At 41.4% G+C, this 17,879-nt stretch overlaps 1 protein-coding gene across 2 annotated transcripts in view; it reads left to right on the top strand.

Annotated features, from left to right (window-relative positions):
• ADAMTS12 (ADAM metallopeptidase with thrombospondin type 1 motif 12) overlaps window positions 1-17,879 on the top strand; it is a 327,563-nt gene that overhangs the window by 173,638 nt on the left and 136,046 nt on the right. For both annotated transcript variants that reach the window (XM_019450692.2, XM_019450691.2), the window contains exons 4-5: window positions 13,937-14,133; window positions 14,981-15,064. In XM_019450692.2, coding sequence (XP_019306237.2) covers window positions 13,937-14,133; window positions 14,981-15,064 — 281 coding nt within the window. The remainder of the gene's footprint in view (window positions 1-13,936; window positions 14,134-14,980; window positions 15,065-17,879) is intronic.

Below are 17,879 nucleotides of genomic sequence, written 5' to 3'. Positions count from 1 at the left end.
TTTTTATACCAGTCTTTTGTTGGATATGTGGTTTACAAATATTTTCTTCCAGTCTGCAGCTTGTTTTTTCATCTTCTTCACATAGGCTTTTTAAAAAATGACAGCTTTGTTGAGACATAATTCAAATAAATATAATTCACTTATTTAAAGTGTACAATTCAATGGCTTTTAGTATATTCACAGAGTGGTTCTACCATTACCATAGTCAACTTTAAAACATTTTTGTCACCCCTAAGTGAAGCTCAGGGAGCCACAACTCGCAGTCAGCCACGCCACCACTAGGGGTAACAGCCTAAATACACCTACAACCTTCTATACCCATACAACCATGCTGTTTTCACGTTCAGTACTGTTCAATAAATTACATGAGATAGTCAATGCTTTATTATAAAATAGGTTGTGTTAGATGATTTGGCCTTACTGTAGGCTCGTCGAAGTATTCTGAGCATGTTTAAGGTAGGCTAGGTTAAGCTATGATGTTCAGTAAGGTGTATTAAATGTATTTTCAACTTAATGATATTTTCAACTTATGATGGGTTCATTGGGACATAACCCCATTGTAAGTCAAGGAAGATCTGTATACAAATTGAATTTACTACCCTATTTTTGAGAAAATTCCAGATTTTCTATCTCTAAAGCTGGGGGGCCCAAAGCAACATCTCAGAGAGGAGTGTATGTGGAAAGAGGTATGACAGAGTCCCCTTCTTGTGTAAACAAGGAGTTAGGTGGAAGATTAGAGAGGAAAAATTGTACGTTTGAAACATAGTCTAACAAAGCAAGCCCATCTACAAAGGACACATCTCCAGTTGACAATATAAAGCCAAAAAGAGCTGCCTAGAAATCTTTTAATAGCCTCAAGAGGGCAGAAGTGGGCAGAGGCATAAAGGTTCAGCCAAAACCAGCTTGTCTTGCAGTGATGGGCGGATTGTAGCTCTAGGACAAGGGGAAAAAATCACGGACGGTGGGACCAGCAAGGCTGCAGTCAAAAGCCCCGGAAAATTTCAGGGAAAACTTTTAACTTAACATTATTGCCAAACCTCATTTGTATTGGAAAATGGAATTTCTGGCTAATTAAAATGTTAAAGTTTATTTAGAAAAGTCTTACTTTGACAGCTGTACTTGTCGAAATGTTAATGCCTTAGTAAGCACACTTTAGTGATTGTGAAACAGTGATTGGTGCTGAAGTCTCCTTAGGGACCTAAAGGTCACTCTGGGACTTGTTGATGTGGCCATAGAAAGTGCAGGAGGTTGGGTGGAACGGTGTTCACTTGAACATCCATCATCTACCACGGAGGTTACCTTTTTTTTTACTTCGTTTTTTAATTATGGTAAAATCTATATAAAATAAACTATACCGTCCCATTGTTGGGCAACCATCACCACTATCCATCCATCTCCAGAACCATTTTCATCTTTCCAAACTGAAACTGTATACCAATCAGACAATAGGTCCTCACACTTTCCCTCCGCTGGGAGCCCTTGGCAACCACCATTCAGTTATCCGTCTGTATGAATTTGACTACTCTAGGTGCCTCCTGTACGGGGCTTCCTGCAGTATTTGTCCTCTGATGACTGCTTATTTCATTTAGCGTAAAGTCCTCAAGTCTCCTTTATGCTGTAGCAGGTGTCAGAATGCTGAATAACATTCCATTGTATGTATACACTGCATTTTGTTTATCTGTTTATCTGTTAATGGACAGGAAGTCATTTTTTAGAATAAATCTAAGTGTCAGAACTATCTGATCTCTCTCCCTCTCCTAAAAAATGCACGGAAAAAAAGAATAAGTAAAGTCACTTGCCTCCTAATGCTGCTTCCTTGTCATTGTGCTCTAGTGCATGAGGAACAAAGATGTCTCATAAGGTGAGGACAGGGATGAGGCAGCCAGGCTGGTTAAAGTCATGGCTCTCCCCAATCAGTGAAACTAAATAAATTTAATGGAAAACAAGAGGAATGAGGTTTTGACCTATCACAAATATTATATCTTGAGTTGCAGATAAGATAGAGGAAAACAAAATAACACTTATGACTCCAGTATGTGGAGGGTATCATACTTGATGTTCCCCCCACGTTATAATGTACTCCTTCTATAAAGCAGTTCTGTGAGGTAAACTTGGGACAAATAATTAGGAGACCCTGGATTAATAACCAAGGGTCTTGAGCTCTAAAGAAGTTCTATGCAATAAAAATCTAATGTACATCACATATGTCGTGCTCAATTTTGTAGAAGCCAAAAAGAAAAAAAACATAAAAAGAAACAGACGAAGTTTATTTTAATAATTTTCTTAGCCCACAATATCCAGTATATCATTTCAACATGTAATGTTAATTGTTAATGTGATAGTTTACATTTTCTTTCTTTCTTTCTTTCTTTCTTTCTTTCTTTCTTTCTTTCTTTCTTTCTTTCTTTCTCTTTCTTTTTCTTTTTCTTTCTTTCTTTCTCTTTCTTTCTTTCTTTCTTTCTCTTTCTTTCTTTCTCTTTCTTTCTCTCTCTTTCTTTCTTTCTTTCTTTCTCTCTCTCTCTCTCTCTCTCTCTCTCTTTTTATACTAACTCTTTGAAATCCAGGGTGTGTTTTACATGAACAGCACATTTCAAATGCTCTGGCGCCACATGTGGCTGGTGGCCTATGGATTGTCCTGGGCTTCCCTGGACCATAGTGTTCTTTCCAGTGCTCCAGAAGTGTGTTTATCTGGCTAAGTTCAATGTCTTCCTGTTTACCTCATGTGTCTCTAGTTCCTTAACAAAATACTGGCTCCCATTTTCAAAGCTCTTTGCCATCACATGCCTTCATAGAAGAATGGCTGCTAACTTAGAGGGAATAATTCCTTTTTTTTTTCCTCCTTAAGTTTGCATCTTCCCCCACCCTAGTCAATTTTCCTTTCTTTGGAGAACCAGAAAATGAATGAATATACAAATTGGGTAGATTTATATTTCTCAATAATTACATAGGTTACTGTGTGATTGCTGTTGCTAGAGAGTCATTTTAAATGATTGGGGAGAATAGCTTCTGGTTACTTAGTTAAAAAGGCAAACATTAACAAGAGAATTGGATAAAGAACTCAGAAAAAAATGCTGCTATTAAATTATAAATGTGAAGAATATCAAAGTAAAGGGTCTTCATATTAAAAAAAAAATTTAATGTTTATTTTTGACAGAAAGAGAGAGAGAGAGACAGAGCATGAGTGGGGGAGGGGCAGAGACAGAGGGAGATGCAGAATTGGAAGCAGGCTCCAGGCTCTGAGCTGTCAGCACAGAGCCCAACACAGGGCTGGAACTCACAGACTGCAAGATCATGACCTGAGTTGAAGTCAGACACTCAACCGACTGAGCCACCCAGGTGCCCCAAGTGTCTTCACATTTTTTAAAGTTTATTTTTCTAACTACAAAAATAACATAGAAAATTATTACAATAAAGTGGATTAAAGAAAAAAAATTACGCCAAATTCCACTTTCTGTCATAGCTTCCAAGAAATTTGAGAGCTGAAATGGGAGTGCCTCATTACTTTGTGGTTTCCCTGGTCCCTTCGGAGCAGGAGGGCACCTTTGTTCAGAATAGCATTTCCTTCAGGAAACAAAATTTGCCCGATTTTGATGCGTGATTTGTTGTTAGCACTCTACTTTGGGGACTGGGGGTTGGAAGTGAGTAAATATGTTGAGCAAAGTATAGAAGTTGGAATGAATGAATAATGAAATTCAGATTAGGTTCACTAAAATGCGAACACTTTTTTTGTTTTGTTTAATGCTCTATATAACATCCCAGCTCCACAAATAAATATTAAGCAAATGAATCCGTATACTCACTCAGCAGACACTTACTGCATATTAGAAGACACCAGGCTCAATGCTGAGTGCTGAGTTAACACAGTGACTGAGGCACTGGTCCAGTTCTCCCTTGTAAAGAAAGCCTTCCCCCTCAGGGAGATGCTGTCCATGCCAGCAGGATGACCCACGCAGAAGATAAACATGGAGCTTTGAGCTAAGACAATCCATTTATTTGCTACATTTGAGAATAGATAAAATCCTGCCTTTGGTTCATAACAATAATAATACCATCTTGACCTTTACTAGAAAAAAAGCAAACTGCAATCTATCTTTTTGGCAGTTGTCACAAGAGTAAAGTGATCCATGATTGCAGCAGATATAATGTCCCCTGCGACTGTAATTTGTTTCTTGTGTCAAGTGTATGTGTCACTGAAGCCTAATAAAAGATGATACATTCAGTGCCTCCAGTGCCTTTAGACTCTTTAGGAAACCAGATTCTTATAACACATTGGGAAACTCCACACCCTATAGCGTTTCCTACTTTACAAAAACATTTTTGTAAACTCAATACACTATATTTGTAAATATAGTGGGGCTGAATTTCACCATGAAAAAGAACACAAAATATGATAGACAAGAAATCCTTAGCCCTAAGAAATCCTTAGCCTCTAAATCCTTAGGGGAAATCCTTCCCCTACAGTATGGAGAACTTTAAAATTCTGGACAAAGAGCTTTAAAAAAATCTCTTTTCTTTAAATACAGATAGTAGAGTGGACATGAACATGAACAAAGCTTTCAGAGGTTAAAAGAAGAAGAAGAAAAAGGAAGAAGAAGAAGAAGAAGGAGGAGGAGGGGGAGGGGGAGGAGGAGGAGGAGGAGGAGGAGGAGGAGGAGGAGGAGGAGGAAGAGGAGGAGGAAGAGGAGGGACGGGGGAGAAAGATGGGAATGCAGACAGCAGAGGTTAACCAAATGCTAGAGACAAAGATGATAGTTTCCTGGAGCTCTATACTCTGGATTTTAAGAATCCGTTTGTGAGCAACTGGGGACAAATTTCTGAGCCCATAGAAAGTGGACAGCCAGAAGGAGGCACCTAAATAAAGCTGAAATTTGGGAAAAAGTGTTATTCTCAGTGAAGGGGTGTATTAGAAATCAAACCAAACCAATCAACCAACAAAAAATATCCCAGAGAAGAACTGTAAAGAAATGCACCTATTTTGGTCTAGTTTCTGGGTAGAGGAGGGCCATATATGCTAGGAGAAGAAGAGAAACTTATATTAATAAATATCGTACTTAATAATAAACGGACATGGAAGAAGTTGTATTGGTGTGAAATTAAGCATTAAGTAGAGAATGTAAACACACCCATTATATATGTATGTGTAGAATATACCCATATATATATATGTCAGTATGACCATATGTAAATATGGTCTCTTTCACCTTTTTAAAAAATGGTCTCATCAGGGTGGCATTGTTCTTTTGGTGTCGGCTCAAAGATAGGGCAGATGGCTTCTCTGGTCTCTGGAGATAGCTCTCTGATTGGTGTCCTCAAAGGTTTCTTTGATCTTAACTTGCAGCTTGACTACTTGCTGTCTTGCCAAGTTAACATTTATTACTCAGGATATCCATTTTCTGAGGGACTCTGGGGGTACAGAAGAGCTTAGATCTATTTATGCCCTGGAGTCAAGTTGGTGACTTGAAATACCAAGCAGTTATGTGTGGACTAGGAGGATAGCAGCAGCAAAAGTAGCTCACTGTTAGGTTTCTTTCTAACAGACACGCTCAGCCTTTGATGACTGGAGAGAATACTAATAGTGAACCCAGTAGGTGTCACGAAGAATTTTCTTGCTTCATTTAAAAGCATGTAAGAATTGAGGTTCCCAAGCATGAATAGTGTTTTCTTTCTCTTTCCACGAAACCTTGGCACATTGAGATCTGTAAAGAAGACCATACAGGGGACTCATGGCATTGTTTTCCCCAGGACACAAGTCTGATCGTGCTATTTCTGAAAGCCGTTTCTGATCATGCTATTTCTGGAAGCCATTTGGGGTGGTCAGTCATTCCTGCTATTTATACAGTGGAGGTATTAAAAGCGAACCCTCTGTTTATTTACACTCAATCAACTTACCCATCTGAGGAGATGGATCAAATGCTACCACTTGGAGAGGAAAGCAACCCACCCCCTCAGGGTTATGGATAAGAAGAGATAGCACTTACAGACATGGAGAGGGTGGTTAAGTCATCATATCCTTCAGGATTATATGTTTATGTGTGACAGAAAACCCCAAAGAAGATGTATTTATTTGAGATATTGCTATTGCGTGCACAGAACTAGTCTAGACAGAAGAGTGAACAAAACAGACAAAACAGCCCTCTTCCATTCTAGTTGAAAAGTAAACTTTTATTTCTCTCTCACATAAGTGAAATTTGGAGATAAAATGTGCAAGGTTGATGCAGTGCACCATCATCAGGAACTCAGACTCTTTCTGTTGCCTGTCTTCTCTCTTGTTCTATCTTCTGTGATGTCTGGCTTGCACTTTCTTGTCCATCCACACTCAGGGCCAGGAAGGAAGAAGTAGAAAAGAAGTTCCTGGGTCTTCCTTTTAAGTTCTGTAAGGTAGACGTGGTGCTTTCCCTTGGGTCCCACTGGTCAGAATTTAGTTGCAAGGGATGCTGCGTTATTGTATTCTAGGAGGGCGTGTGCCCAGCAAAAAATCAAAGAGGAAAAGCAAATATTGGGACAACTGGTGGCCTGACACAGTCATCATGAAGGCAGGCACAAATTGCCTTATGCATGTTCAGTATTTTGTATGATAGTTTTGGGGATTTGATATAAACAACTGGACAGGAACCTAGGCAGATGAGAAATGGACACTGAGCTGAGAGGGTCTCCACCTTAGGTGGCCCACCACCTTAGAATGGCCTAGATCCATCTGGATAGGACTGATTCATTTTTCCTTCTTGTGACAACAGTTGGCTAGAAGTCCCTGTGAGCATTAAGAAAATCCTGTTAAGCCGTTGGCATCATATTTAATGAACATGTACTATGTTTGTAGCATTTGATAATCTTTAAAAGTACTGCCAGAATAGGTAGACCTGGAGTTTCAGAGTGAGCCTTTTCTTGGAAGGTCTTGCTGAAGCTTAGGATCAGCCCTAGGTAATTGGTAAGATGCCCCATACTGGTCCATCACCCATCTCCCCACAGATGAAAGAACTCCATTCTTCAAGAGGCTCCTCTCCTGCCTCTCCCATTTTCTCAGTCTTTCTACTTAAGTAATAGGTCTTTCTGATCCATCAAGATATAAACCTTCATTAAGACCAAGGAGAACCCTAGGAAGAAAGCATAAGGTACTTGAAGAAACAGGTACCCTAGGTTTCCATTCCCACTCTGTAGCTCCTGGAAAAGACATGGTTTTCCCCTTCATTTCCATACAGATTATCTTAGAATGACAGGTCCTTATAATCTGAAAAAGCTTTAGCAGTCATTTAATCTGATTTCCTTCCTGAGCCAGTAATCCTTAAAAGCTGTATTTCCTAAGTGATGTGCCATGGAACACTACGTATTAATGAGAGCTCTGAAAGCAACAAGTCCCAAGGTCAAGAAAGCTTGGGAAACAGTGTACTAAATTCCCTGCTTGTATTACCGTATAGCTAGTTATTTATAAGCTGGTGGATTCTACATTATACATGAAAATGTAACTGTGCAGGAATAAACTCTTTCTGAACACCTTCAGAAATGGAGAGCTCACCACTGAGGATGTAGAGGCTGTGTATAAGAAGCCTTTCACAGTGCCTTGGAGGAAGTGTGGAAGTCCCTCAGTTACTAAGCTAAGGAAAGTGTGCCATTAGAGTTCTATCAGTGTTTCAGCTTGCTGGGACTCATTATCCTACTTGGTTGATTACTTAAGTTTGGGAGTTTTTTGGTCTTCCTTCTGCCCCTATCTGCCTCTTCCACATTTGTCTTCATTATGAGAAATTCATCAGCACATTTTTGCCAGAAGATGAGGAAGGAAAAGAAAGTGTGTGGGATTAGATCTCAATTCAGTGGAATTGCTTGTCATCGTGTGTTAGCAATGAACAAAATTGACAATTTAAAGTAAGATAATAATAGATCATATTGTTTTATAAATTCTGATTCTGATATTGGCTCTCAGGAGAGATTTAAAAGCTTCCCTTTTACCTGTACTTGATTTAATTGTTTTATCATTTTGGGAGATTTCTCATCTCAAAAATGATTTCTCATTTTCTCCCACCTTTTTGACATGTTCTCAATGAAGTGAGGGTGTTATCAGCCAGGACCAGTCAGCCTGTGGGGAGCATATATAGTTTTTCATTTTTTCGCATACTGATACTTTGGTCCACAGCCCTAACCCTGGGAAATACTTGCTTTTGACATCTACTCGTTACTAACACTTAGACTCCTGTTTCTTCACTTGTTTATCTCTAAAGACATATGTCTTCACTTTAACAGTGGCCAGTTTTGAGAAGTCTCTTACCTAAGGACAAAAATAGTTTTGGTTCACAGTGAGTAAGATATACTTCTTTTTAATGAAAATGAGCTCCCTGGCTGGGACATTTCAAATCTACCCGAAGCTGGCCCAGAGAGATGGACACCTTTGGCAGCTCAACTATTGTTGCTAATGGATATGAGCTCCAATACTGATGTTCAGCTCTGTTGGGAAAGGCAGCAGTGTTCTGCCAAGAAGGGGATCTGGTTGCAAATGTGTGATAGCAGCAAAATGCTGACTTGTGTGGGCAGTGGAAGGTGTGTTTGTTCAACTGAAACAACACCAGGGCTGAAAAGACCCTTAGATATGGTGTCTTCTGGTGGTTTAAAGCTCTGCCATGTGGAGTCCCTCTCTGTACCATCTGCCACATCTGCTTTGGGATTGTTTCTTTTCCTTGCTTTTTGCATAATTTTGATTTGAAGAAAGGGTTTCATTACTAAAATACATTTTTATTTTTTTTATTTTTTAAGTAATCTTTCTACACCCAACATGGAGCTTAAACTCACAACCCCAAGATCAAGAGTTGCATGCTCAATGGATTGAGCCAGACAGATACCCATAAAATACATTTTTAACGTAGGAGTTCAGTTCAATTTCCCCATTACATGGCTGTGGGGTAGGGGTGGTGATGAGAACACCTGCCCAAGGTCATGGGGCTTACAAGTGGCTCAATGCAGAAGTGGTTTTGGCCAAGGTCATAGGGATGGGGAGTGAAACAATTGTCAATGGTGGACCTGAACCAAAGCTTTCTAGGTCCTATCAGACTTAAGATGTTCCTCTTTTTTCCCGGTGTCATTTCTCTAACCATCAACTCTGGATCCAAGACATCTTTTCTAAGTAGCATGTGTCTGGATTATACAAGAGAAGTGAGACATTGTCTCCGGAAAGCCAGTTTCAAAAGATCACGTATTACCTATTGAGCTTCTCCTAGACATATTTCCTTCAAGCGTTGCTTGGGACTAGTAGGGACTTGGAGCTTGGGGCCAGCTGGTGCCTGATCCAGCTTTTCTGCTAAGATGATTGTTTTGAGCTAACCCTTTCTACTCTGCACATTGCAGTTTCCAGGCAGGGGTTTCCCAGGAACACTACAGCTATCCCCACAGCACCAATCTGAATGAGATTCAGACCGATTCATCTAAAATGCTGGTCTGCTGCTTATTAGCCATATGACTTTGAACAAATTTTATAACTTCTCTGAATCTCATGTTTCTTATTTTAAAATAGCAATAATAAGACTTATCTCATATGGTTATTGAGAACTAACTAGTAAACTATCAAATAAAAAAGTGTTTATCACAGACCAGGCTCTTGTTAGGCATTCCATCAGAGGTAGCTGCCCGTGTTTGTGTTGTTGCTGAGTCGTTGTGCTTCAGGAACCTCACTCGTGCTGATGGCAGGAAGATGGGCGTCTAGAAGCTATAGGGTGTGGCCTGGAGAAGATTAACTTGAGAGAATCTTCTTGGGTGAAGCTGGGCCTCAAATCTGTCAGTTGGTGCAGTTAACATCCAGTTTCCAGTCAGTGGTAGGTAATCCTTCATGCCAGGGAGAAATCCTCCTTCTCTTTGAAAAATCTGTGCATAGGGCAGCAGAAGAGAATTGAGGTGAGGGAAGAGCTGAGTCAGGATAGGAGACAGAGCCTTGAGCAAGTCCTTCAGTGGAAGAGGTGGCTTTATTGCCCATGCTAGAAGCTCCTGGCATGCTAAAAAAACATCCCTTAGAGTCCAAGAAACTTTATAATTTTCTGAGTCTTCCACTCTCTGTGTTCACTTTCCTTGCTCCCTGGGAAAACTTGAGTCTTCTCCATGCAACTTGCTCAAGCCATGGTTCAACCTACCTGCAGATGTCCTGGCGACCCTGAGTCTGACAGATGGGCTCTGCTATCCAAGAAAGCTCTAAATGAGACAGAGCTTTGTGAAGAGCTGCCTAAAGCACTTGGGGTTTGGGGAAGGGAAAAAGAAGTCAGTTATTTGTATTCCCCAGAGATCTCTAGGCCCTCTGTTCTGTTAGTGCACAGGGTGTCCTGTACCCCTCAGCAGACACTACAGATACCTGCATTTCCTTGGCTTCTGGTTTGGGAAAGTCAGTCCTGGGTCAAGACTGGATATTGTCCTTCCCAAAACTGCCCACTTGGCTAGATTTCTCCCCTTCAAACAGACACTTCACAGTCTCAGTGTGGAACATTCTTTAATTGACACAAGCCATCCAATAGGGAAAAGTAGACAACTCTTGCAATTCTTCAGTATTTGTGATTCATAAGTTGTGTCTGATCATCTTCAGTTTTTCCTTCACCCATACATCAAACATTTATTGAGCGCCACTGTTTGCCAGGCATGGTATTAGGCACTGGTCATAAAGCGAAAGGAGATGCCCTTCTGGCCCTTTACAAAGCCAGCAAGGCCAGGCTCTGATGCTAGCTTCTCTTCTTGTAGTTGAAATGTGAACTTCAAGAACCTCTGACAACCTTGGAAAATAATTTTACTTAAATTGCTTTACTTTCTGTCAGCTGTTTTTTGAAGAAAAAAAAAATCATCCCTGCAATCACTTCTTGGAATTTTCTTGATTTTTCACCAATTTAAACTCTAATGTAGTCCTGTGTAGAGAATGTCACTATAGTTTGGAGGGTATATGTGTGTGGGTGTTGATAATTTTGTATTTTCTTTGGGGGTGGAAAAGGAACACAATGCAAGGTAAGAGAATTCTTAAATGTTCATTTTTATAAGTTTTATTAAAGAATTTTGTCAGAAGAAAAACATTGGACAACCCCTCGAGGAGCAGGAAGCTACAGCACTGTGGAAGTTCTCAGTTAGAGGCCTGCCCAAAAGAGAGACCTCTGAACAAAGTATGTGTGGGGTATGGGTGGAATTGTGTCCTCCCAAATTTCCCATGTTGAAGCCCTAATCCCCTACCCCCCACCCGGTGTGACTGTATTCAGACACAGGGTTTTTAGGAGGTTACTAAGGTTAAATGGAGTCATAAGGGTGGGGTCCTAGTTCAACACGATTGGTGGCCTGATAAGAAGACAAAATCTGTCCACACGCACACACTGAGGAAAAACCATGTCAGCAGATAGTGGTAAGGTAGCCATCTGCAAGCCAGAAAGAGAGCTCTCACCAGACCCTGCCCTTGCCAGCATCCTGATCTTGGACTTCCAGTTTCCGGGACTGGAAGAAGACACATTTCTGTCCTTCAAGCCCTGGTATTTTGTTATTGCATCCTGAGCTGACTAAGTATGTGTGGGGGGGGGGGGTGGTGGCAAGGTCAGGAGCCTCCCAGAATTGTTGGCACCTCCCCTGCCACTACAGAACTGTCTGACTTTGTCACCAGGCCTTGAAGAGAAGTGTGTACGGCTGGCTTCTTGTACAGTCTGAAATTCTTGAGCAGAAGCAATTTTTCTGTTAAGTCTGGGATGACTTCATGAGGACAGAGTCGGCCTGGGTGTATACGATCCTCTCCCAGCTTGGTCCCGTCAGGGTCCAGGTGGAATCCCACCACTACCACTTCTGCAAAGCTTCTGGCACTGTTTATGAGTACAGATATCTCTCTCCTTGGGGAATACGTGAAACCTGAAGACATTTTCATTAGCGCAGGATCTGGCCTTTAGCAAGTGCTCAGTGTAGGTCTTGTTGAAAACGTTAAATCGATTCACGTCTTTACCAGCCTGCATCTCTCATTTCCACGTTTCTTTCTACATACCTGTTTACTGAGAACTCACCAGACTATTTGCTGGAAAAATTGAAAATAACTTCATGGGCTTTAAAGGTATCTTTTTTTTCCCCTTTAAACTCTTTTGCTCAACACTGAGGAGATAAAAGGTGGAGGAGGGGGAGTAAAGGCAGAGACACAAGAAAAGCAAGGACTGGGAGAAGCAGAGAAGTCACCTTTATCCTACCAGCGTCTTATGGGTGGCAGCCTCCTGCCAGGTCCTAACCTTAGGTACCTGCGGCCTGAGAGGAGGGGTGTCCATAGCCACAGCCTGGAGCAAGGGGTCCTGCTTTAATGACTGGGCTGCACAATGCACACTTCGTGCCAGCGGAAGCCTCTGCAAGAGGACCCCCACTGAGGGGGTGGGTGATGAGCCTACAGGACCAAGTGAGGAGGGGGCACCAAGGACTACAGGCTTTGTTAGGGCACTGGGTGAAGATGCTTATAGCTGCTCGCCCAGATATATAAGGTCATGGAGAGCACTGGTCATCCTTGCAGCTTGGAGGAGATTCCCCACCCCACATGGCAAGGACAAGAGGGATTGAGAGAAGGAGATCACACCTAACTGGATTGATAGGATTCCTCTACTTGGCCTGGTCTGCTAACGCCCCTTCTAGAACACAGATCCCACGTGGACTCGAGTATGGCTTGCTCCTTGGCTTGTACAGAGAGATTTGGAAACATAGTTTGAAACGTTCCCATCCTCAAAAAGAGGGTGACAGACAGTGGGGTAGGTAAGGATGCAGAGTCAGAACCCATTGATAACATCTCTAGAGGTTTCTTAGGGAAGACATACTCATCCGTGCAAAGTAGGTGGAGAAGGAAAATAGAAACTTGTTCTACCACAGGCAGATGAGAGGCAACCATCTCCTTGTTCACAAATCTTCACAAGACTTCCCTTCAAGGCTAACACAATCCTGGGTTATTTTCCAAAAGTGCTATACCTAGTACAGCTTTATTATTTTCAAGTAAAGCTGACAAGAAGTGAATTTGAAATTATTTGGACCTACAATTATGTCACATTTTTTTGGTGAATATTACTGGGTATGTTCTAACTTCACACAGATAGTGAAACTGAGGAACCCAGAAGGGCTACATAGCAAACCAGGGTAATCAACTCTATCTTTATACCTTCTTGAAGTATATACAGCTTTTCCAGCTTTCATGTTCTCCGGTTGTATGCATGTTTACTCTGCGGGAGACAGTGTGGTATATATGAAATGTACATGATTTTAGGGCATAGAAAACCCTGGATCTTCCAGACTTTATAGACTATGTGACTTAGGGGAAATTATTGAACCAGTCATTTTGAACATTAATTCCCACATTTGCAAAACAAAGATAGAAGCACGTCCCTCAAACCTTCATGAGGATAAACAACTTGGTGCTTTAAAACCCAGGACACTGCCTTGCACATAGTAGGCACTGAAATATTTAGAGGAGGAAGAGAAGAAGAAAAAGTTCTTATTTTTTATTATAACATCTTTTTAATAGTGAGGAGTCTATTTAATGAAATAGGTAATAATTATTTCAGAGAAGTACCTTTGAACCTCTCTATAAGATGCAAGTTTCAGGGGTACCTGGGTGGCTCAATCATTTAAGCATCCAACTTTGGCTGAGGTCATGATCTTGGCAATTTGTGAGTCTTAGCCCCGCGTTGGGCTCTCTGCTGTCAGTACAGAGCCCACTTCTGATCCTCTGTCCCTCTCTCTCTGCTCCTCCCTTGCTGATGTCTCTCTTTCTCTAAAAATAAATAAACTTTAAGAAAAAGATGCAAATTACAGTTATCTTGGTCATAATCATTTATATTGATCTCTTCTTCCATTTCAGTCATGTATATAAGAACCTTGCATTCCTACAATGTTAAACAGAAGTTAAACTTATGGCCTTGCATCTTGACAAGCAGAAGTGAGTAGTATATGAGAATACATAGAGTTAGCCCACTGTCTTCTCCTTCATGTTTAGACAGTCTTGCCACCTCCCAGACACTAGAGCAACAGCGAGAAAAGTGGGAGAGGAACCACTGGCCCAGCAGAGGCCTGTCTCGGCGTTCCATCAGTAAAGAGCGATGGGTGGAGACACTGGTGGTGGCTGACACGAAGATGATTGAGTATCATGGGAGTGACAATGTGGAGTCCTATATCCTCACCATCATGAACATGGTATGTCAGACCCTGGAGTGGGGAGAGGCAGCTGGCGAACAATGTCATTAGATATGCTCTACCCTCCAAAAATAAGAGATACCTTTTTTGTTCTTTCCATATATCTGTATCTATATCTATCTATATACATATAGATATAGATATATATACATATAGATATATATATCTATATACATATAGATAGATATAGATATATGAATCTATTCCCTGCCTAAGTGAGGAAGGATGGAAATTCAGGGCTAATTATTCTGTCTCTTAAAGGTGTGTATCCTAGGGAAATTTGGGATTTGTCATATATTTTCTACTGGGTATTGCTCAAGTGACTCAATCCTTTTAGTGTGACTTTATCTCATCAATTTATGTTGGCGCACAGATAAGTAAACTGAGGCAAAGAATTAGAACATGCTTTCCTCAAGGTAGTTAGAATTAGAATTGGAATAAAGTTAATGACCCCCCTAATTCCAGACTTCCCTTTTGTATCCTTGGTGTTTCTGCCTTCCCAGAGAGAGTGTTAGAGAGAGTGCTAGTCTTATGGAGATGGGAAAAGGTATTTGACTAATGAACTGATAATACAAGAGAGAAAGACTATGGATCAGGGAAAGGGTCAAAGGGAAGAAAGGCACCAGTCCCTCAAGCACGCAGCTAGTCAGTCACCTTGGAAAGGTTGCTGTTAAGTATCATAGTGTGGATTGGGCCAGGGGGCATTTCTCACTCTTTGTTGCACTCCCCCCAAAATTCCTAAGCTATAAAATAACATTTATTTCAAGTGCATCACAGTGCTATTTCCCCCCCTACTCTGGTATTTATCTATGCATGTGAGCTAATGGTTTTCCATTTCTGACTCTAGGTCACTGGGTTGTTCCATAACCCAAGTATTGGCAATGCAATTCACATTGTTGTGGTTCGGCTCATTCTACTTGAAGAAGAAGAGGTAAGGAATAGCTTCTCCACTCTACTGTCCTGCATCCTTACCCTTACCCTCCCTACATCTTTTTTCAGGAGAGCTCTTGAGAGATGAGAAACGGGACACCAAAGGGTGTTTAGAAGCCCAGTAAGGAAGAAAATAATATTTCTGTATTATTTTCTTGGGAATTTGGTGCTGTCGAGTGGGAGATGGAGAATGTTTCTGAGGTATATGTCATTGGACTCATCTGATGGTCATTTCATCTAGTAACACACAAATCAGGTTTGCAGCAGTGACTAAGAGTGTTCCACAGTGAAAGAGACTAAATCATGAAATGGTTGCATGGTTTCAATAAAAGTTGGGAGCAACGTGGAAATTTTGAACCCTTTATACTGTTTATTTACCTCTTGCATAATTAATTCTTGTCCCTCAACTCTGGACTGTCTTGTCTCTCTGCACGTTTCCCTTGGAAATGTCATCTGTTCTCAGAGATTTACATGTCTTCTACATGCTGAGGCTCTCAACTGATACTTCAAACTGAGACCTTTTACTTGAGCTCCAGACTCACATCCAGTTGCCTCCTTGCCATCTCACCCTGGACAGGCCATAGTCCTGGCAAACTTAGTAAGTCCGCAATGGAATTCTAGATTCCTCTCTGCCCCGATCGTCTCAGTTCTGCCTCCGCCTGACCCCATTCTCCAACCCTCTGTGTTACCCATTTGAGTAAATTTTGCTACTGCACCATAGCATAAGCCTAGGAGTCTTGAATCCTGCTTTTCTTCTCTTCTACATTCAACAGCAAGGCCCACAAGACTACCTTCAAAATACATCTCAAAGTCACCCACTGTTCATCATTTTTACAGTCATTATATTGCTTTAGGTCTTATTGGTTCTTATTGCAGTGAACTCCCAAGTGCTCTTCCTATTTTAAGACTTGCCCTCCATAATCCATTCTCTATGTAGCAGTTAGAATGATAATCTTAAATGCAAATTTGTGTTGCTCCACTGCACAGAACTGTTAAATAGCTTTCTGTTGTTTTTAGAACAAAATAAAAAAATTCTGCCATGTCCTGCAGAGATTTTCATGATCATCATGCCTCCATCCACTCGTCTTTCCGTATGTCACTCTCTGCCTTGTTTCCCACCCTTGAACACCCTGGACTTGAACATCCAGATAGGTTCTGGGACACACAAGGCCCTCTTCAGCCTCATGGCTTGTGTGCTTATGTTACCCAATGCCTGAAATACCCTTTCCTTCACCCTACTGATGGCTGGAACTTCTTACCTGTCAGACCTCTGTTTACTTGCTGCCTCTCTCCAGAGAAGTCTCAGTGGCCAACCTACTCAACCTTGCTTGGTCTTCTCCATCACAGAATGAAGTTTACTCCTTTATGGATACTGCTCTCTCAATTCATTAATATTCTGTGTCTTTGTTTACCCTTTTCTTGTTTATCTTAGCCACCATCAGAATGTGAATCCCTTCTTTATTATTATTAGCTATATCCCAGCACCTAACAAACAAATGAATGAAGTGAAACTTAATGAGTTAATGAACCAACCAACTTGATGGAATGTCTTTGCAATCTATAGACCTTACCCAGCAGCTGAATATGTGAAGAATGGCATCATTCAACTCTCCCTCAGCAAGAGACCTGAGATCAAAATGCTCAAGGCAAGATTTATGGTTTTCTGGCCTCCACAATCAGAAGATTTAAAAAACAATAGTATCTGGAGCCTGGATCCATTTTCCTTTCTCTCTCCCCTACCATCCCCCAGTTTCCTAATCACTCAAGCATACTTTGGGTATCTCAGAATATTGATGGATGTATTATTTTCCTTCCTGTGAACTTTTGTTATGAAAATTCATCCAGTGATTAGAAACCAAGCAAAACAAAAGCAATGTATCCTTTCAACTCTAACATGACCTATCTGATTCTATGAGACTGTAACCTTGATTATTATTTACTATTGGTTAGGGCCCAGACAGTAAAGTTAAGTATTAACTGACAGGGTACAAATGGTTCTTGCCTGGTAGAGATGAGGATAATTTGTGTCGAGCAGAGAAGAGAACTCTGAAAGTTGTGGTTTTATGGATCTCTGGAACATTAACTGATTTTGTATCTAATTTAGCAATCGTATTCCAGCATTCTTTCTTTATAGTTTCACCAACTATAGTGACATCACTTTCCTATATCTGCCTTTGAACTAGCTTGGATGTTAGGGAAAAATCTGTTATAAGATGGCCGGCAGGACTGATAAGGGAATTCCAGTCCTTGTCAGAAGACACCCCTTCTGGGATTTCCTTCCTACCCTGCTTGCCACAGGTGCCAAATTACTACTAATGAGGGATACAGAAGTCACAGACTATAAATTGTCCCCTCTGTTGATGCTCTGGGCTCAGATCTCTGGAGAATGATCTCCTCTGGGCCCACCGGTGTAAAATAAACCTCCTTCCTTCCAAGATCTCCGAGTGCCACTAGGTTCTTCTGCCAGGTGTGTTATGCCCAGAATTCGTGATCCCCAAATACCGCCAGGGAACCGAGTCCGATGTAAAAGCAAAAGAGCCTTTATTCAAGCTAGCTCGAGCTCAATCCCCTACCTGCACCGACACAGCAGTGAGATACCAGGGAGAGAGAGCGAGTTTCAAAAGGACAAAGGTTTTATTGGGGCCTAGGGGCAGTTGGTGAGGTAATGGCTATGGCCTCAGCCAATTGGCTGGGGAAGGGTCCGAGTCCTGTCAGGCAGGCGAGGTGGGGGGGGGGGGGGTACTCAAGGGGAGGAGGTGTGGTCAAGGTGAAGGACACAGAACAAGATGGAGTCGGCCGGCGTAGGCCCGCCCTTT

The sequence above is a fragment of the Panthera pardus genome, unplaced genomic scaffold, assembly GCF_024362965.1.
Source record: "Panthera pardus isolate Hobbes unplaced genomic scaffold, ASM2436296v1 HiC_scaffold_2, whole genome shotgun sequence".
Taxonomy (NCBI): Eukaryota; Metazoa; Chordata; class Mammalia; order Carnivora; family Felidae; genus Panthera; species Panthera pardus.
Note: the sequence above shows the minus strand (reverse complement) of the source record. Positions and strands in the feature narration are given on the sequence as shown.